Source organism: Kwoniella bestiolae, chromosome 8 (genome assembly GCF_000512585.2).
Source record: "Kwoniella bestiolae CBS 10118 chromosome 8, complete sequence".
Taxonomy (NCBI): domain Eukaryota; kingdom Fungi; phylum Basidiomycota; class Tremellomycetes; order Tremellales; family Cryptococcaceae; genus Kwoniella; species Kwoniella bestiolae.
In genome coordinates, this window is record NC_089248.1 from 215,246 (window position 1) to 235,606 (window position 20,361).

At 46.4% G+C, this 20,361-nt stretch overlaps 6 protein-coding genes across 6 annotated transcripts; all 6 read right to left on the reverse strand.

The window, feature by feature from the left end:
• Positions 1-186: 186 nt before the first annotated feature.
• I302_108664 (uncharacterized protein) lies at positions 187-5,015 on the reverse strand (the record flags this gene model as incomplete). Its single annotated transcript, XM_019194389.1, has 10 exons — positions 187-240; positions 318-438; positions 636-828; positions 960-1,201; positions 1,289-1,394; positions 1,551-1,894; positions 1,957-1,999; positions 2,065-2,262; positions 2,358-4,312; positions 4,408-5,015. 10 exons carry the CDS (start codon positions 5,013-5,015, stop codon positions 187-189), a joined length of 3,864 nt encoding a protein of 1,287 aa, XP_019043225.1.
• A 599-nt stretch (positions 5,016-5,614) lies between these two features.
• On the reverse strand, positions 5,615-6,646 carry I302_108665 (uncharacterized protein; the record flags this gene model as incomplete). Its single annotated transcript, XM_019194390.1, has 6 exons — positions 5,615-5,833; positions 5,893-6,012; positions 6,079-6,174; positions 6,240-6,298; positions 6,360-6,448; positions 6,534-6,646. The coding sequence occupies 6 exons, from the start codon at positions 6,644-6,646 to the stop codon at positions 5,615-5,617; spliced, it is 696 nt and encodes a 231-aa protein (XP_019043226.1).
• Positions 6,647-8,606: 1,960 nt separating this feature from the next.
• I302_108666 (uncharacterized protein) lies at positions 8,607-9,191 on the reverse strand (the record flags this gene model as incomplete). The annotated part of the gene is made up of 1 exon (XM_019194391.1): positions 8,607-9,191. The coding sequence occupies one exon, from the start codon at positions 9,189-9,191 to the stop codon at positions 8,607-8,609; it is 585 nt and encodes a 194-aa protein (XP_019043227.1).
• A 596-nt stretch (positions 9,192-9,787) lies between these two features.
• Positions 9,788-12,309, reverse strand: I302_108667 (mitogen-activated protein kinase CPK1; the record flags this gene model as incomplete). Its single annotated transcript, XM_019194392.1, has 17 exons — positions 9,788-9,837; positions 9,919-10,021; positions 10,166-10,223; positions 10,290-10,381; positions 10,463-10,472; positions 10,541-10,578; positions 10,635-10,672; positions 10,728-10,739; positions 10,799-10,828; positions 10,885-10,947; positions 11,025-11,151; positions 11,265-11,360; positions 11,440-11,500; positions 11,565-11,584; positions 11,677-11,755; positions 11,954-12,070; positions 12,218-12,309. The coding sequence occupies 17 exons, from the start codon at positions 12,307-12,309 to the stop codon at positions 9,788-9,790; spliced, it is 1,086 nt and encodes a 361-aa protein (XP_019043228.1).
• Positions 12,310-13,284: 975 nt separating this feature from the next.
• I302_108668 (uncharacterized protein) lies at positions 13,285-18,028 on the reverse strand (the record flags this gene model as incomplete). The annotated part of the gene is made up of 20 exons (XM_019194393.2): positions 13,285-13,308; positions 13,398-13,598; positions 13,677-13,777; positions 13,834-13,894; positions 13,970-14,030; positions 14,103-14,191; positions 14,278-14,394; positions 14,454-14,546; positions 14,608-14,711; positions 14,780-14,812; positions 14,880-15,150; positions 15,221-15,329; positions 15,388-15,555; positions 15,620-15,735; positions 15,799-15,979; positions 16,054-16,253; positions 16,352-16,869; positions 16,943-17,420; positions 17,501-17,718; positions 17,788-18,028. The coding sequence occupies 20 exons, from the start codon at positions 18,026-18,028 to the stop codon at positions 13,285-13,287; spliced, it is 3,384 nt and encodes a 1,127-aa protein (XP_019043229.2).
• A 641-nt stretch (positions 18,029-18,669) lies between these two features.
• I302_108669 (3,4-dihydroxy-2-butanone-4-phosphate synthase) lies at positions 18,670-19,711 on the reverse strand (the record flags this gene model as incomplete). Its single annotated transcript, XM_019194394.1, has 3 exons — positions 18,670-18,881; positions 19,019-19,323; positions 19,503-19,711. The coding sequence occupies 3 exons, from the start codon at positions 19,709-19,711 to the stop codon at positions 18,670-18,672; spliced, it is 726 nt and encodes a 241-aa protein (XP_019043230.1).
• Positions 19,712-20,361: the final 650 nt, after the last annotated feature.

Genomic DNA, 20,361 nt, shown 5'->3' on the forward strand with positions numbered 1-20,361 from the left:
CCGCTCCCAGATGGATCAAGTGCGACTAACCTACCAACCTGAGGCGCAGGGCAATAACGGCATTAGTTGACAGGATGTAATAATTTCTCACGCACCCAATCTTTACACATATAAGACATAAGACATATACAACAGCACGAAAGAGATAACCAAAACTCATGCACAGCACAAGTCACCTTCACCTTATCAGAGCAATTTCCCGAAAACACCTTTCGCAGTTGATTTAGCAGCTTCTTTCATCTAAGCCCCCGCCATATCACTTTATCAGCACGTCATCTCATACAATCGAGGTATCGAGGGAGCGAGACTAGACTCACCGCAGCATTCCTAGCTTGATTATAGTAGTTTGACGCACTGGCCGAAACGTTATTCAACGAGTCGTTCAGTCCATCTAGATAGTTTCCTCGTTGGTTGGCCGCATCGGTCATTTCAGAGTACCTGAAAACACATTCGCAGGAATATTAGTAAAAACTAAAAGATTCCAATGACTCATTCGTGAAAAGGAAAAGTGGGAAAAAAGAGTCGTATATCTTCTTATCTCCCCTTGACTTCTAGTCCCTTAATGATCAAGATTCCCATGTATGTATGTGTATGAACAAACGGGATAACACCAAAAAAAACCCAAAAACACTCACACATCGTTCCTCTCCCTCAGATCCCTCATCGGAGCTTTAGTCTTCTGCACGGCAGTCCGCTTCGGCATCGCTCCAGTCGAAGCAGTCAAAGTAGGTTTGACTTCTTCCTCATCAGGCGGTTTACCCCATGTGATCAGAGGTTTGGGAGGTGGAGGGGGCACTTTGGGAGCAGGAGGTCTGGTTGGACCGGCAACTATCGAAGTAATCAAAAGGAGTCAATCAGTCATATGAGCTTCTTCGGCACCGAATTCATTGAAACAACCCGTTTCCTCACCGCGTTATCTGTCACGGTACAACTTAGATAAGCACAGGAACACTACTCACTCAGATTATCCAGCTGAGCACCAGTCAAAGGCGCTCCACCCCATATCCACCCTCCGACTATACTACTAGCATTCAACGGGACAGGCTGGGCAGGAACTACTCTCTTCAAGGTACATGGGTCCAATCTCGGTGGGAAAGGTTTTCGGAAGTGGAAGAATGTACGTAGGTTGATGTCTAACGGGCCGGAATATTCGATAAAATCGCCTGATCGATCGTCCATTGATAATCTGCCTGATGGGCGGCTGATTAAATTGAGATACATGGGGTATCAGCACCTGCTTTGCAATGCACCAGGTAGTAGGAGGGTTCCAGGCAAATAGATAACTCACCCCTCAGTACCATAATACAAATCCACTCTAGTGATATACTCGAGGTACGGGACAGAGTAGAAATGGGCCGATCCTGTGGTTGTCACAGCTACCAGAACTTTCTGGCCTGTACAATGAGAGACGGTAATCATCAGCATCAGCGTTACCAATCGTCGGCCTATACCTCTCTTCATGAGGCATGGGAGAGATTACAGAGCGAGAGTATGGGAAGACCATATTGAGAGGATGGAGAATGTAAACAAAGTAAAAACAACAAACTCACCATGCCTGGTCACATAAAACACATCCCCCAACTCCTCATCCTCCAATTCAACCTTCGCGACTCTCTCCCCATTAAAATTAATCGCACATCTTATACTCTTTCGCGACGCAGCGATCCAAAGGCAATGCACAGGTATCTCCTTGTGTTTACTATGATCAGGTACCTGTTGATCTCTCATAGCTGCCTGAAGTGATTCCGACGAAGGTGAAAGTTCGTTACCGTTTACTGGGTCTAGGACAAACGAGGCGATGGGTCCTGCGAGGGACTCGTTCGTGAATGTTGGTGGTTTGGTTTCTACTATCCATTCGCCTAGGGAGTTGATCAGGACGTATATCTTGGTCATTCTGAAAATAAAATCGTATATCAGCTTGAGATTAGGAAGAGTTCCTCTGTTGCGTTAGCTTACCCTTTAGCGTAAGACACGATCAATCTCGGTCGATTAACGAGATCTGCTCTCATTCAATTTATTAGCTATGAAACCCTTCAAGGAATTTTGTCAAGAACGCAGCCTCACCCGCTCCCATCCCAGACACGACCCATCTCATAGCCCCCACAACGGACTGTTCGCCCAAGACATTCTGCACGTTCCCCTTCTTCTTCTTCTTTTTCATCTGTTCACCATCTTCGTTGAACCCTTCTCGCAGTATCACATCAGGCCCACGCATATCAATGATCGCCAATGTCTTGGATGCAAAAGCAATAGCGATAAATCCTGTGAACCCAAGACACAAACGATTAATCAGCTCTCAACCAGATTTCACCAGGCATTCCAGTCAAAACCCAGAGAGCAAGAATAGATCGACCCACCAATATCCGAAACAGCCGTACAAATCGGTTCACCCCTCTTCATACTGAATATAGCAACAGGTTTGAATCCGTCATTCCTGTATTTCGCCAAATGTCCAATTTCCAACACCTCCTCCACCCAACCATTACCATCAACCCCATGAGATTGGGAAGACATCGAAGGGAAATACCCGGAATCGTGATTCTCCTCATTCAACTCTTCAACCTCGTCATCCCTCCCACCGGATCCTTTCGCTTCTGCAAATTTCGTTACAATCACTTCACCAGTATAGAACGTAATCACACATTCCAGAGCTTCCTTCGCTAGATGTACAGACTTGATCCTTACTTTTGATCTATCGTTCACCCATAATTGCGCGAGGGGCAGATGGGCCAGATCGGGGTGTTTGAGATAATCACCAATCGAGATCGTCAAATGAGGAAGAGGCATGGGATATTCAAATCGTAATGGCGTAGGAAGCAATAACAGATGAGGAGACGCATCCCAGAAACGGACCGTACAGTCCGCATGGAACGTTATGAATATCCTATAACTCTCCAATTTCGCTACTTTCACATCGGGCGCTCCGTGGGACTGTAAATCCGGTACGGCCATTCCCCCGTATATGGGCATTCTAGGTACTTCCTCCTGTCCCGCATTCTCGATCGCATAACTTATCAGCCTTTTGAATGTCGGGGTGGGAAGCGAATACATCTCCATACCCAGTACACTCAGCCCGCCAGACCATAGTGATGACGGTATTCTGAGCTGTTTTCGTACTTTGCGTTTCAGTGGTTTGGAGCCATAGACGGAGTCCGGTGTGGGTATACTGAGCGCAGGCGATGGTACGGGCGATGCGCCGGGAGAGGTCCAAGGAAGTCTCCATCCTGTCCCTGAGAAACTCCCACTCCTTGGTGTAGCGGCTGAAGGAGTACCTAGCGTTGGCGCAGGCGTCATAGCTACTAATTTCTCGCCTTCTCCAGGTAAGACGTAGTTCTTCCTACCTGGTGAAGGAGGTATGACCCCAGATCTAGGCGGAGGGAAAATCCAGGATTCTAATCCTCTCAAAGCGCTAGGTTGAGTGACTTGAGGTAAAGTCATATCGGGTGTCAAGGAGATGATGATGGCTATGGGATCGTGACTGAGATTGAAATAGGGGTTGGATCTCGGTAGAAGGATGAAATCTTCAGGAGGGGTCTTCGTCAAATAGCTGGAACTACCTGTTGGTGCTAGAGAATCTCTGTAGGCGTATCTTTCCTGAAGAGGCATACTTTCCGAGGGCGATTGAGGGGTCGTACCTCTTCTCAAGAGAGGTGGTTTATACGCTGGAAACTGCAAGATGTTGACTCCAGGTTTCTCACCTGGGCTTTGTCCACCCAAGACGAGCAGGAGGGTTTCTCCCCTCTCCGCATAATCTACCGTAGCATTTGAGATAGGTTCCAATGCTGGATCAGCCCCTTGAGCGGCCATCTGAGTCTTCAAGGCAGTTTGATCTGGGAAGCTGGCCCAGGACAACTTGAAGATCGGTTCTCTATTCGCTGCTACCGCAGTGGGTATTTCATTGCCTTGAGGATCCAATTCGACTTTCCTAAGTTGATTATCCAATGCTCCAGCGTCAAAGAGCGATTCGGCATCGGTTATATTGACATCTTCATGGGTGATCGTTCGGACCATTAATGGTTTATCGGATTCGGAGTATGCCCAAAATGCTATACATCCATCTGCGTGGCCGACCGCAAAGACTAGGCCGTCAGGTCGCCATACTATTGACGTGACTGAGGGTGTACGTTCGGTCCATAGTGATCCGTCGGCGTCCTGGTAGGACCCACCTCCTGGTGCACCTGGTGGTAAGGTCATTTCGAATGTTTTGGCAACCTCGTTCTTCTGCATGTCCCAGGATACCACTCCGCCTTCATATCCGATCAGAAGGATGTTGAGGTCTCTGGGATTCATAGCGATACATGTTGCCATGGGTCTAGATGATAAAAACATTGAGATCAGCTATTCTCCCTTCAGCCGGAACTAACGAGGCTTTTTGGAGTATGATATGGTGAAACAGCTACTACTCACCCTCCCAAAGTCTTCCTTCTTCCAGGTATCCCACTTCTGACCATCCTAGCCTCATAATCACCCCAGCAATTCCCAATCTTCCAATTGCCCAGTCCCCTCCTACTGAGATCCCACGTAAGTGTAGTTCCATCCTTGATCGTAAAGAACAAATGCGTATGAGAGGGTAACGGTTGGTCCACACTCGTCACTGTTCCCCAAAGTGTATAGCTGATTTCCTTAAGCGGTAATGGAGGATGAGTAAGTGGGTTGGGATGATCCGTCATATGTTGTAAAGAGAAGGTATGTATCGTATTGGAATTATCTATAACGATTAGGCGATGATGTCCCGGATGGAAGAATAGGAATTTGATAGATGCCGCTGGGCCGGATGAAGAGATTGTCGATACAGGAAGAGTGAATTGGAATGGAGCTTGACCATATACATGCACTAGGCCTGTTGAGGTACCCACTGCGAAGAGGGAGAGCAGAGGATCAACGGCTAAGGCTGTTACTTCCCCGGTCAAGCCCAACGGACGAAGATGCCCATATCGATAGAACGAGGTTTCCTTGAGCTGCTTGGAGAAGTCTGTCTCCGGTGGGAGGGTGGGTGCACGGCCTGTTTTGAACATCCTGAGGTGGGATTATGGGATAGGATGCAAAGTGGGATGAGAGGTGAAGAGCAGTGGGGTTGAAAGGAAGTGAAGTTGATTTACACCGCAATGGCGAAGAGTGGACTTGATCCCATCAAAGCACGGGAATGGTGGATATGCTGGGCGGTTGTCGATATCCCGATGAGATTGATGTGATCTGATCTGATCTGTCCGTGGCTGTGAAAGAGTGTCTTATGTAGTAGTGTGAGATGATGATGGGGGACGGAGATGAAATAGTATGAATGAACATGAGTTGACAACAACAAAAACGCGTTGTATGGTGTGAGCAGCTGTTACCCGAGACACGTAAAGAGGAACAAAAAACACGTAAAAACAAACTTAGGTTGTGCTCCCCATTGTTGAATCCCTCTCAGTGTCCATGCATGCATGAATCTCATTGTAACTAGTAGCGATCTACATCGTTAAGATGTACATGGAGCAACTTGATGTATAATGACACCACATACTCAGCGATCATTCGACAGGCTGCGGTACGTGTTGGAACGGAATCCCTACCGCGTTGAACAGCCGCAAATAAGATTTTGTCTCGTTAAGTACGCGATCCAGATCTCACCAGATCATACAGCTGCGGATGTGCTCTCCTTCTCCTCAGCCTCATCCTTGCTGACATACCTCTTACTAGTCCTCCTACTAGGCCACAAGTCAATCACCAGCGTGATAAAGTACAGATTCAGACTAAAAGCAATCGACCATTCCATTATGGCCGCAGTGGAGGAGTACCTCTCACATTGTTCAGGTGTGTACTCGTTGTCCTCTGAGGTAGGATTACCATTACACTGATCAACAGTACACAGGTGAGCAATCTGCATTCACGAGCTGATCCGCAACGACTTACCATAGAGTAAAACCCCCCGAAAGCACAAGCTAATATGATGGGCAAGACCACCACCGACAATTTGAAGATCCCATTTCTCTTCAGACGCTTCCTATCTGGATGTTCTTTCTTAAAGCACCACTGACCATACCAATATGTCAGCATGATACCACCAAGGGCTCGAACCTGGTCGAAGTGTTGACTCACCACTTCAGCAGTTTGGAATATAGATGAGAGCGATACTCCAATGATGAACAGGAAGGTACCGTACCAATGCACTTTGGTATAATCAAAGCAATCCCACTATAACTTATTCGTTCAGCATGCGTCCGGTGGCATTACAATAGCACGACAGCAGCTTGTCTCACAATAGCAAGGACCAATAGACCGATACATCCCATACCGCAGAACCCAATGGCTAACCAGCCTGATCCAAATCGGTGTCAATCGTCAGTACGAGGCACCGATGTCAAAAAATGGTCACTCACCATAAACCTTCTCCTTGCGCTGTACCGTCCCAGGTAATCTATTGTTATGCCTCAGGAACCTAATAACACACACAGAGGGGAAGTACAGCCTAACATCACGGCATGCAAACATCAGCATCAGAACTCCGCCATTCGTTATTACAGCTCGGTGCTATAGGAAGACAGGACACTCACAATACGACTGAAACGCATATACAAATGAATAAAGCTGGATAAGCAGCGCCCACGGACGAAATGAACGCCACGGATGCTTGAGTGGGTCTATATTTGGGTCTACCGTCTTTCATTCACATGAACAGTAATAAGACCAATCCGAAGAACCAGGCGACCACCGCTGAGATTGGTAGGTAGATGTACCATCCTACAACTACGATTGATAGGGACTGTCAGCCACTCTTCCAGAACGAGAACGAAGAGGTAGACTTGTATGGATGTAGGGTACAAGCTCCGGTATCCAAACAGAGTGCCAGGTGAACCAGCCGACTCACAACAATTTGAGAATGCCAACTTGGATCTTACAGTTCGTTTGGCGTTGGAAGCTTCACTTCGCGCTTCAGACTTGGAAGTTTTGTTATTAAGTCATTTTGCTTTGTTGGAATCTGCTCAAAGGACGAGTTTTTGGTATTTAAAGCCACAGTGAATTACCAAATCTATTTTAGATCGTCGTTGGACCGGCTGCAGGATTCGGCTTTTAGAGTAATTTCAGGTATGTCGCACAATCATGAGGGCAACGAATCTGTCTGACCTTATTTTTATTATTCTTTTATTTCCATTTATTTTTGTCTTCTCCAAACTACAATATAGTACAGTATTAACGTTATCGCTTTTTATCAGTTTCTTATCAGTTTACTAATCCAAACCAGAGATGGTACGTTCCAACAGACCCCAAGATATTTGCCAATCCTACAAGCTCTTAATCAACACTGTCGATCCAGCTCTTTCCGCAAATATCCGTATACGGTTACTGGTCTTACGAAACTCCTTTGACCTGAAACCATGATCCGTATTCATCCTTAGTGAGAAATTCGAAAGCAGGTGAAAAATTCGAAACCACAAACATTGATCATAAAGGTCACTGAACCAGCTGTTTCGTCTACTGTTTGAACTCGCGCTGTACGCATCAAATTTCATCCATCCCCAACAATACAGCACAATCTGTCCATGCCTAAGCAAGCGAACAGCCCATTCCAGAGCTCAAGCTGACACTGCAGTTTAGGGTTCCGTTTCATTCTTCACCGGGGATTCCATACATCGAGATACATGCAACAGTTCTACATTCTACGCAGTTTCTAAGAGATCTCTACATCAACGACTAAGCCACTCCTTGACTTGGGGATCATTCAGACCAGGATACGATAAGATAGATGCCTGTATTTATAGTGTGCCAAGGGGATTGGAGGCGGTCAGGCAAGCGTTCAAACTGCCCGCGTAGTACTGGTATGCATATAGCGACTTCGATTCTCAGTAGAGTACATATAAAGCTATCATCATGCCAAGTCTAAAGCCTTTAGACGCAGATATGCATGAGATATTGATGGAAGCAGACATATCAATCATCTCAAGGTCTTGAAAAACCGGTTGCCTCGGCTTTCTCGAGCATCATGGCATGTGATGAGTCCTCTGTTAATAGCACTGGATCGCGATATTAACATTAACAAAGCCGCGAGAGGATTCGCAATGCTGGGGGCGGTAAACTGGACAACATTGTTTGTCGTCGGGTGCCCACATCAATATCATACTTCGTTGAATGTGAATGTGAGAATTCACAGGTCTTACGATTATGTGTCAAGGGACGATCTTCCAGAAGAAAAATCTGAGCGACTTGCTTTCAGGTGCGAATGATCTGGCTGCTCAAAATGAGGCAACAAGATAACCCTTTCATTGCGGTACTGACTATGCAGGCAGAAAAATCCTCCTTTCAAGTCTATCATGCCGACTCCAGCGTGACCCATCAGCCCGGTGAGAATGAGTATGATGGTTCCGCCACTGAAGATTCAGAGTAGCACCGTCGATGCTCTACGACAATGAGGCCAGATATCCGTATGCGTATGCGTATCATATGTATATGGCAGTAAGCGAGAAATCGGCAAAGATACACTGTGCCAGCAACACTTGTGCCACTCATGTAGATATTTCATAAGATACACCTTGAATCGAAAGGAAGCCCTCGCTAAAATGAGAAACGGTGCCATACATGTATACTATTCATCCGCATGAGGTATAATAGGGGAGACCCAACCAACCGGATCACTCGACCCTGCTAGAGTCCTCCAAGATCATCTCCCGATCAACAGAAAATCCATCCAGCACGACACTTCTCTCTCCACTGGGAGAGCAAGATTCCCCAAACCACAATCTATACCTCCTCCCAGTCTCACGAGTATCGATACTCAGATCTTCGACCCCATAATTCATCGTGGCATCTTCCAACACCTTCTCCACTGGTTCATTCATTAGTATTGTATCCTTCATCAAACTCCTCAGCTGAGGTTTGACGGCCTCACCAACATCTACGGCATAGTACCCATGAAGCCTGTGTGAGACTTCCTGGCATTTCGATTCGGGCACGCTCCCTCCCCTGGAGGTACTTGCGCAGGTCCGTTGGATGTCCAACAGTGACGTTTTCCTGGTGAGCCCGTCAATGAGACGAGCCTGACAATGAGGGTAGTTGCCCAGTAGGTTTATGGCTGCGTCTCGTTGAGTTTCAAGTTCCGCAATCTTTCGATAGAGCGCTTGCGTCTCCATGCAAGAGGAAGGAATCACGGAATTACTGTGCTCTGATACCTCTGTATCGTCGGGTGGGAAGAAATGCTCGTTCTCTTGTGTATCCATCTTGCGCTACTGGAACACTGCACGTGTGTTGTACTTGGTGAGAATTTTTCCAAGGAAAAAGAAGAAGACACCAATGCTGTAAAAGGGAGAAAGAGGCGAATGGCAAATGACGGATGTTGGGATTGTCAGGTAGGGTATCTTGTGAGTTTACAGTATGTACTGTACTGTTCTTCACCCAAGTCAGACTATATCTGCCTTCTGCTTGATCAGAACCTTTCACTCGGACGACAAAGGGAAAGAGAGAAAGGAGTGGGGGAGAGGGCGGGGCCAGTCCATCTTGTTGTTATACCAGTACGTTCGAGAATCCCAATGACGATCATCTTCGAGAAGCTACCACAAGTATAGACGATGCTCATCCGCTTTGAAGACTGTGAGAAGTAGCATCCGACGATACAGGAATAAGCATACAAAAAGTGCATGAAGCCTGAGTATACTTGATTAATGTCATAACTATGATCTGATAACCAGGATTGAGATGTCACAAGGAAACCAACCAACCAACCAACCGACCAACCGAGCAAGACCATGTGCACCTGCACCCGCAGGTGAATTATGTACTCTCCAGCTGGAGGATTTTGAGATGCCCGGTTTATCATCTACTCCTGGTCGTCATGAATTGGTTTTTGAATCTCCGCATAAATCAAACCTGGAACACGAACAAAAATCAAAATCAGTCTCAAGTTGGCGTGAGGATCTCAGCAATGGGGGGACCTGACAGTGCACTTACGCTTCAACATCTCCCTACCCAATTGATCTTGCCTGTTTTCAAAATTGAAGAAATCAGGTTTCAATGGTTCAGCTCCGGGCTCGTCATTTGGGTCGTGGTATGGCTAAGCGGGGTGACAACGAGTTGATCAGCACCGCATGCCAATGCGACCCTCATATACCAGCCTGATTATCATATCGTGGTAAAGAAAATACAGAATCTCGATTGAGGAGTTGTGGCGGACACATCGACAAGAAGTGCAACTCACCTCTAGATAAGGATGTTCTAACGCTTCTTCCACTGTGATTCTCTTTCTAGGCGAGAATCTATCAAAACATAAAAATCAGATCAGTATGAACCAAACTCGTTAATAGAAATCTCCAATAACTCACGTCAAACATTTCTTCAACAGATCGAGAGCCTTGGGACTGGCTTTGGGACAAACAACTCCGAAATCCTGTCGTCGAGTGAATTCGAGGGCTCTCTGAGTAAAGGGCGATGCACATCAGCTGCGTTCTGTGTTTCTTTGATCGATCCCAGATTTTGGACCTGGATCTGAACCTACCAAATAGTCTCTGGAAAGAGAATTAGAAACATTGATCAGCTCAATGTTCAGTTGCAAACCTAAGCTCGCGCTACTCACTTTGATCTTGGCGAAGTGATTTCGTTGAAATCGTCCATCTAAATCATCGAAAACTTAGCAAGATACCAACCCAGGAGGATGAGAGGGAACTCACAGTAGGTGTACCCAGTACATCCAAGATCAAAGATAACTCTGCGACGACGGTGTCAGCTAACGATCATCCATATTCCCGTGTGAGGAAGCTCACGATGATGGTAATCTGTAGAAAATCAAAGGTCAGCTAGGGCCCATCACGAATCTTGTGGGGCCTCGACTCACCTCGACCAGGGAATAATGGTTTTCCATTAACTGAATTATTGACTTATGTCAGCTTCGGACATCCCCTTCATTGGTGGCCAGCTCACTCATTTCCGCTAAGATACATCCCACACTCCAAATATCGATAGCTTTGGTATATTCTTGGAAAGCTGCGTATGTCAAGGACATGTCAGCTTTGTACACCCAAATTCTGCTGTAGCTGACGAAAAGAGGAATCAAGTCTCACATAGCATCACTTCAGGAGCTCTGTACCACCTCGTAGCCACATACTCAGTCATAAACCCATTCCCGCCGTTGGGGCCCGAATCAGGTGGGGGCATCGCTGCAGATCGTGCCAGACCGAAATCGCATATCTGGTATATGGTGACGAGATTAGCTCGTGGTAACTCAGAAGAACGCCTTTGGTACACAATATCACGAAAGAAGGTGTACAATGAGGGATGTAATCAGACGAAAGTCAACTCACCTTTAGATCACAGTTCGCATTCAGCAGCAGATTGGAAGGCTTCAAATCTCTATGAAGTACATTGGCTGAATGAAGGGCTTTAAGGCCCCGGATCGTCTATACCATAACCAGATAAGCATACATCATACAGAATATAAGCCTGTTTGTTCGGACCACTCGAGATGGAGTGACTCACCTGATATATGAAATATTGACAATGATCATCCGACAACTCTTGCGTCCTAATCACTCGGTGTCTACAATATCACTCGACTGATCAGCTACTTCCAACGTCCAAGGGAAGAGTATAAGCTAGCTTACAGATCAGTCTCCATCAATTCCTGATCCATTCCAATTTCGAGCAGACAGTGAACCTCGTCAGCTATTGTGTCCTCCAGCTGGGAGGGAATCAGGAAGATTAGTTCGAACCCACCTGAACCAAATACACCTCATTGAAATGATCATAACTTGGCGGAGCGATTATATCGAGAATGGCAATGATGTTCTCGTGTCTACGTGGTTCCAGTCGCAAAACTCATGTAAGCTCAAGTGATCCTTTAAAGGTATTTACGATTTGGGCGTGTGAGATGCCCCCAATTGTCTACCTCCCTTCTTGAGGCTCTAAGGCATTCCACACGAAATAGGACCGGTCCTCGTCCCTTACGAGACATTTAGGAATGGAGACGAAGTATGGGTTAAGTAAGACCCACCTGAAATGCCTCAACAGCTTGATCTCCCTCAGTGTCCTCTGACAAAACATGGCATGATCGAACGGCGTTATCCTCTTGATGGCTACTTTGGTGCCCGAGGCGATGTGCGTAGCGGCGCTGCGTGTGGGCGGGTGGGGTGTGTGTGCCGGTAAAGCATAGAGTCGGAGTTGCATAGGCGATACGGTGATATAGGAAGGGGTGGGGATAGTCACGTCAGCTAAGTGAAGGTAGATCGTTGATATGCGTATACGAAAACCAACTCACACTACCACACCATAAGCTCCCTCTCCAATCACTTCAAGTACCTGATAATGCTCAGAGACATTGAACGGGATTGACGATTGATCCACTGTCATGTTGGTTGGTGGTGGTGGGGTGTGGTGGTGGGTTGTAGTTGGTGGTGGTGGGTAAGTCGGCGGGTGGGAGGGTGATAGAGGAGTGAGTCGTAATGTGAGAAGGAGGAGTAATGCGGTGGAGGTGTGGTGTGATGATATCGATCAAGTTGAAGATATATCGCTGACGGTAAAACCAGTCAAGATGATATAGACGATGCGATAGGTAGTGAATGGTCGATGCGTGTAGTAAAAGGTAAAGTGGAGTTTACTGAATTGTGAATTGATAGGAACGAGGTGTATACCTATCTATATCTTGTGTAGGTGTGAGAGTGAGATAGAGGGGTACAGTCCAGCTGTATGGTCCTACTGTCTGTGCTCTTATTGTTCTTTCCACTCGTACTGCTGAATCCCTTGATAGACAATAAGCTGATTTGGTGGTTGATTCGTTATTTCGTTATACTTTCTTCTTCTTCTTCTCTTTCGTGATACTATGTATATGTATGTATGCAGATGTGTGAATACCCTCTAATCCAATTCTGAAACGTCTTTCTTCAAACTCAAATTCAAAGAACAATAAGCTCACTCATTCACCTTGACATCGCAGCAGATCACCAATTCACGTGGGAATGACGTAAGACACTTATACCTTGACGCGTCTTATATGAGTGACTCGTTTAAATACTTGTCTCACACAACATGGGACGAAGTTGGATTGAATCGAATGGTGTTGTAGCACGATGATAAGATAGACATGGAAGTTAGATGTCATATCGCATTTACAAGACACGTACATGAGCATCACAAGATATCTATAGGATAATATATAATATAGCATATAATTCACAACCCAAGCAACCAAAAGAAACATCTCGCTACAAGCATTATTCAACTGGTATATCATTATTCAAGAAATCATCAATCGTCCCATCCCTGTCCCATCCCCTAATCCAATCATATGTCTACTTATCCCTCATACCGTATAATCTGATATACCAACTAGAGCTTGAACAAAAAACCCAGCTACCATCCAAAGCACATCAGCTCACATCCCTGCATCGAAAGAAGAGAAAGGAGAAGGTAGATAGGGCAAAACCCAAAAGAAAACTCACATCCTCAACCGTCAATTTACCCAACGCCGCATCAGGGTCCTTATTAAGTGCAGCCTCAGTCATGGCCAACTTCTTATGTTGTAATTGTACAATCTGATCTTCGATACTATCTTCGATCACCAACTTCACCACTTTTACGGGTCTCTTCTGACCTAATCGGTGGATACGATCCATTGCTTGATATTCTACTGATGGGTTCCACTATTACACAGTTCTATCAGCTCAGCCCCAGTCCGCATAGTATTATATCAGACGCTGAACGATGGAAGCCACACTCACCCAACTGTCCATCATGAATACCATACTTGCTTCGGTCAAGTTCAGAGCCACACCACCAGCTTTCAACGAGATGAGGAATACCGTGACGTGAGTGTTATTCACTACAGTGTATCTGTATCAGCTTCAACACTCTGAATGACCACGATCGGCTACTCACTGAAATGCTGGATCGTCGCATCTCGTTGTTGAGGTGTCATACCACCTTCAAGTCGGCATATCTACATTAATCACAGACCATCCGTTAGCTTTAGTCATCCGCGCCTGACGAGTCAAGAACATGGGATACTACTCACATTGAAACCAGCTCGCTGAAGTCTAAAAGCTATCAAATCAAGGAAAGAGACAAATTGGGAGCTACAGCGTATCTTGTCATCAGCTTGCGGCCCATCAGAAATCTGGAGCAAGAAGCCGAGGGCCCAGACTCACAAAACAAGTGATTTGATCGTACAATCCTTATTCCTTAATTTCTCCAATTCCTCAACCAACGCTTCGAGCTTGGAGGACGATCTCCAATTCTAGAAATATCAAACCCAAGGATCAGCTCGCCGTCGCGACCGACGTGCGAGATGGGGAGGGGGAGGAAGTGTGGGAATTAACTAACCTGTAGATCCAATCTACTCAATATACCTTGTCTAGCCTTCTTATTGTTATCCTCCAAATCCAGCGCCTCAGCTTCGAGGTCAATGGAAATTTCGATATGGCAGACTGGGCATTCGGGCTGCAAATATGATTCAATTAATGCGCTACTCAGTCCCATTGGAACCCATTTCAGCTCACTTTGTGTCCTCTAGCCTGTTTCACTTCGAGATACTGCCTGATACATTCCCTATCAAATACATGATGACATTGGGACATGATTGCGTCCTCGGCCTGCATACCATCATGAGGTCAGCTGTAAATTCTTGTCTCTTCTCGGTGAAAGAGAGCTCACCGTATCATTACACAATCTACAGACCGTCCCTTCAGGTGCATCAGTAACCAATGCACTGGTTTTACCTCGAAGTACCAAATCAGGATGACAGGCCATCTGTCGCACTGTGGTGATACCAATATCAGCATGGCTCCATGGCTACATGATGTCAAATGAGGGATAGCCGACTCACTTCTAGTGATCAAAGAGAAGATATTCGAATAATCTAAGCATCACGTCCAACATTAGCTAAGGTACAACCAGGACTCGTGGGCTGGAGGAAGCTAACGTACTATTCAAAACAGTACCTTGTCCCACATAAGTCGAAAACTGTCTCTTGGCAGTAGTGAACAGCGACATATAAAGCTCCTTCTCCGCAGGACTGAAGAAATCCCTCCTGACAACAATCGTTCGAGGGGGTAATCCGAGATCATCCGCTCTTTCCAATTTGGTTCTTCTCAACATCATTCGATCCAAGAGGATCTTCAACTTCTTGAATGCCGTATGACCCGGTCCACCTTCTTCGATACCGTATCGCGCGATAGGTGTGAGGATTTCGGTGTTCTGTCATAACACCAGATCAGCTATCTCACCGTGGGTGACTTGCTAGCTGAAAAAGAGATGGTTGACTTACCCAGAAACAAACGTGCGCCATGGGTGTATGACCACACTGATCACAAGTTCTCTTATCTTTGAATTGCCAGTGGAGGGATTTACAATCGCATTTCTTACAGAAGTAGTGACTAGACGAATGCAACAATCAGCTGCACACTCAGGACCAGACCCAACAATGTAGCTTACCTGAAAGGATCGGCACCTAGGAATCTGACTAGAGAATACAGCTCTCCTACTCGATTTTGCAAGGGTGTACCGGATAGGCACCACTTATAGGTAGCATGCAAGGCGAAAGCAGCTTTGGCTGCATTTGTACTTCTTTCTTTGATGTTGTGAGCTTCATCTAGGATTACTCTAATGATTCCGATTGACATGATGAGCTAATTCTAGTATCATTGACTTGACCAAATCGACTCACCTGTACCATTCAAACTCATGCATGGGCGATTTTTCCTTGATAAAGTTATTACCCCTCTTGAATCCTCTTTGTTGTCTTCTGAAAGCAGCTTCAAGCGTACCATACGAGGAAAGCACCTAAGAAGCAATCAACGTGAGTTATTGTGCCCCTAAGAAGAAGGACGGCGGATGTTAACTCACCACATCGTATTTCTTGAGCTCGGCAGCCTTCATCCTCTGTTGACCATGCCACAGACAGACCGTAAATCCTTCAGCATGGGTTTCGATCTCATGCTTCCATTGCATGAGCGCAACTACAGGTGCGACTACCAACGATGGTTTCCGTCGGGGTTCTGAGAGAAGTAACGCGATAGTTTGAATACTGCATGATTGAGGGTATGATGAGCGGTATTCTGCAACTCACGGCAATTCGTACTCAAGCAGATGTTGACTTACGTTTTGCCCATACCCATCTCATCAGCCAGCATACCACCTTTCCAAGGTCCCTCCTCCTGCTTCTTCATCCAGTACAGACTTTCTTTCTGGAAGGGTAAAAGTGTTAACTTGAGAGACTTGTGGGCCTCCATAGTGACGGGCTTGACAGGTTCGACGTTCGCTTGAAGGTCTCCCCATACATCTTCAAGCTCAGGGTGGTTCTGTCCGTGTGACCGCAAATCAGCCATGAATCTCCCGCGAAGCGCAGACGGCCAAGCAGAATAAGTTATGTGACAGTGGGAAGAGAACACCAACATACCATACTCAACGCCACCAAATTCTTCTCACCATTAGTCAACTTCCTCCCCAATTTCTTACTCAACTCCCTCTCCTTCTTCTTCCTAGGCGCCGCATCCGCATCGGCCTTCCTCCTCTCCGACCTAGCCTTATCCCTCATCTTTTTGATACTCATCTTTCTCATCTCATCGGGGTCTAGCCCTTCACCCTCCGATCCCAACTCATCAGCCAATTCTTCATATGTCTTTCCATCAGCCAGGGATCGTCCTTTTCCTGCAAATCTACCCTTTTTCTTCTTCGATTGCAGGGCCAAGGAATCATCCGAGTCATATTCAGATTCACTCATGTCGTCTTCAGAGTCGGTAATTTGCGCTTCGTCCGCTGAGATATCGGATAGTACTGTGGATAAACCTGAATCATCGTCTGATAAAGGTGTGATATCCGTCGCGGCGTTGGATCCAACTGAACGGGGAGTAATGTCTCCTGCGGAGGTATTGCCTCGAGTTGAGGGAGTGCTCTTGCCATTCTTTGTCAATCGCTCTGCAATGCCAAGATATCATCAGTTACGCCGCTCTTCGGACCGTAAGCCATATAGAAGAAAGACAAAACTCACTCTCAGCAGCTTTAGCCACAGCAGCTCTCAACGCAGTCTGATTCCCCGTTGATTTCCTAGCACCCTTCGTGGGCGTAGCAGTCCCACTAGAAGGATTAGACCTAGACCTGGTAGATGTCTTTGATTTCTGGGTAGAAGCTTTGATAGCTCGTTTGAGCTGATTCTCCTCCTCCTCACTATCCATAGCATATCCAGCTTCCGCATCGTACTCCGTCTCCTCATCGGTTAGAGGAGGAGTCATCTCCTTCTTTGCCTTCCCTTTACTTGCTCTAGGTAATCTACCGCGAGCACTTTTGGTTTCGAGAGGGGATAAGGCGAGATCTGATACTTGGGCTTTGGATACGGAAGAGAATTTACCGATGTTGAATGGTGCTTGTTCGGTGGGGTCGACTTTGGACTTGCCCTTTCGTGAGCGAGAGGTGGTGGTGGTAGTGGTGGGGGGTTTGATATCTTCTTGCTGTTCTTGTTCGTCCTTCATCTGTAGATACGATATAACGTCAGCTTGTCCTGTTCACATATATTTGAGATGTACAATAGGACAGAAGGAGGAGCACCTACCTCTACATCTTCAAGCTCCATCTTGACACTACCATTCCCATTAGCTTGACCCCTACCGTTCGAGGGAGAATCAAGCGTCATATTATCTGCACTATCTGTCTTGTCCAAACCCAATTTCGATCGTCTAGAAGGGAGAGTAACAGAGTCCAGCCTATATCGTTTGGATGAAGAGGACGTAGCAGAGGTAGTAGTAGAAGTGAAAGGCGATTCAGGTGATTCTACGCGTCAAAGCGATTAGCTCCGCGTTTAGTCACTTACAGAAGGAGGGATGAAGAGCAGTGACTCACCTTCCTTGACTCCATAATCTACTATCCCATCATCGCTCGCCTCGTCTCCCAACGTGAGAGCAAGGGCGTCCTCGTCCTCCAGACTAGTGGGTGTTTCAGGCTGTACGTTTGATTTGCTTGTTTTCGCTTGACTAGTGGAGCTGACACCATTTGCCACCACCTCCTTCTTCCCTGGGGTGGAAGAGGTGGTAGAGTGCGCAGGGGTAGGGAGGGACTGACGAGCAGATCGTCGGGGGGGCATGATGTATATCTCTGCCTTTTTGTGGGATATGGATAGACAACAAGAGGGGTGTGAAGAGGCGTATAAAGAGAATGAGAAGAAGAAAGAGAAATGATAAAAATGGGTTGACTGGATCTGATGAGTCTCGTAATATCTGATGGATGAGTGGAGTGGAGGTAAAATGATTAAAAATGGGAAAAAGTCGCGTAGAGTACGATAAGATGACGGATGATCGCCGATCCAGTCAACCGCCACACTCAAATTCAGAATGGTGCCGTATCATCGCATCGGATGGGACAGCGCGTGGGAAGGAGGTGTGGCATCTGATGGAGGTTATACTGGATGGCATCCAAGACTGTCCAAGCAATAAATACACTTTCAACTTTCATCAAGGTGTCGAAGGCAACGGTATTCTGCCGATTACCTAGGAGTAATATCCCCTTAAAAGTGCTTTCCCCTACTCTAAGTTATAGATACCCCGCTATCATCGCCCTCATTGGGAAATGACGGAGTCTTCTGGTCTCGAGGACATATCAAACAAGATTGAACCTATATTCCGCAATCATATACCTCGACGATGGACGTGATGAGTCGCATCCCACTCAATGTTCTATGTGATTATGCATGCTATACTATGCTTTGCTTTGAGCTGAAGTATAACATTATACCTGATGCTCCTCCGCCTCAGGTACCAAGCCTTTCCCATTCTTCTTCACGTACTCTGCTAAATCCTCTACACTTATGATCTTCAGTCCCCACTCTCTAGCGAATCTCCAACAATCGTCTCGCCTAGCCATCGACCCGTCTTCTTTCGTAGGGTGGACCAGCTCACATAGCAGTCCAGCAGGAGGGAGATTGGCGAGGTAACATAGATCTGCGCATTAGATGACATATCAGTACCAGTAGAGTATAGACATCAAGGTGACGCAGAAAAAAGAGTACAAGACAGGGTGATGGTAGTAGTCAAAGAGAGGGACAGGAGGAACGAAAGGGGAAGCAGCGATAACTCACCAACAGCACACTCGGTATGTCCCCTCCTCTTCCTAGTACCCCCCGGAGCATACCTCAGCGTAACCATATGACCCGGTCTGGTCACGTCGTCTTCCCTGCTCTCCGGCGAGGCTAGTAATCTAGCGGTGTACGCACGATCATGTGCGGATATACCGGTCGATACGGGGTGTTTGGACGAGTTGGCATCGACTGTCAGGTGGTAGGCTGTTCCCTTGGGATCTTCCGATTTACCAGACGTAGGGAGGAGAGGAGGAAGACGGAGGGCGTCGAGTCGAGAGGGTGGGAGGGAGAGACATATGAATCCGCTATGACGATTAGGGTATTTTGGTTAGCTCAAGCAATGTATGTTCGTTAATTTCCTTCACGCTATTCCTGCTGTGCGGAATTCAAGTGCCAAACGAGATGTAAAGATTTCCTTTATGGGTAGATAAGGAGAAGTCATACAATTATGTATAGCTTCACTCGCTCTGAAGGAATCACCCACCTAGTCCACTTGATCATCCAAGCCATCCCCTCCGTCGTAATCTTACTAGCCGCACATACCAAATCACCTTCGTTCTCCCTCGACTCATCATCCATAACTACTACGAACCCACCCTGAGCTATCGCTTCTATCGCATCGGGTATAGAATCGAATTGGAATGGTGTAGGTGGGGTGAGAGGAGGGGAGGATATGGCTGTTGGACGGGACATTGCGAGGTGGAGGTGAAGGAGAGGTCAAGGGTCAATGTCGGTTGACAAGGCAAATTCTCCGGACGATGTGGTTGTAGGGTAGACAGAGAGATGATCCCGCTATGAGCTTGAGAAGGTATGTAAATTTTGCTATGTAGAGATGAATAGATGATTATATGATTATATGAGATCTGACATTCCATTCATCTCACCAACTTTTTTTTGTGTTATGTTGGTAATCAGAGTGAACAATTGCGTGAGTCGCTTCTTTCCGACGGATAACGCCGCCTATCTCCTCTGATCTCTTGCTTGGTGGACATAAGCTTGTTGCATCTCTATCTAGGTGAAACGATTGACAGCCGCATACAACATTAATTGAGGGTGAAGAGATGACCATTGTGTACATGCGGTTGATATGTGATATATGCATGCCCGAGAGTACTATATGTCCATTATGATTATAGTAATGTCGAGATGTAATGAAGATCTACTAACATCAATGCGCACGGACATCCCATGCCCATGCCCATGCCCTTCGGTCATAGGCCATACAAATGTACCTTGCCGAGGTGATTTTGTGTTCGGCCATCATCATCAAACGGCCGATCAAGATCATCATCATCATCATCATCATTCATCTGCGAGTGGATGACGATGAAAAAGCATGTTAT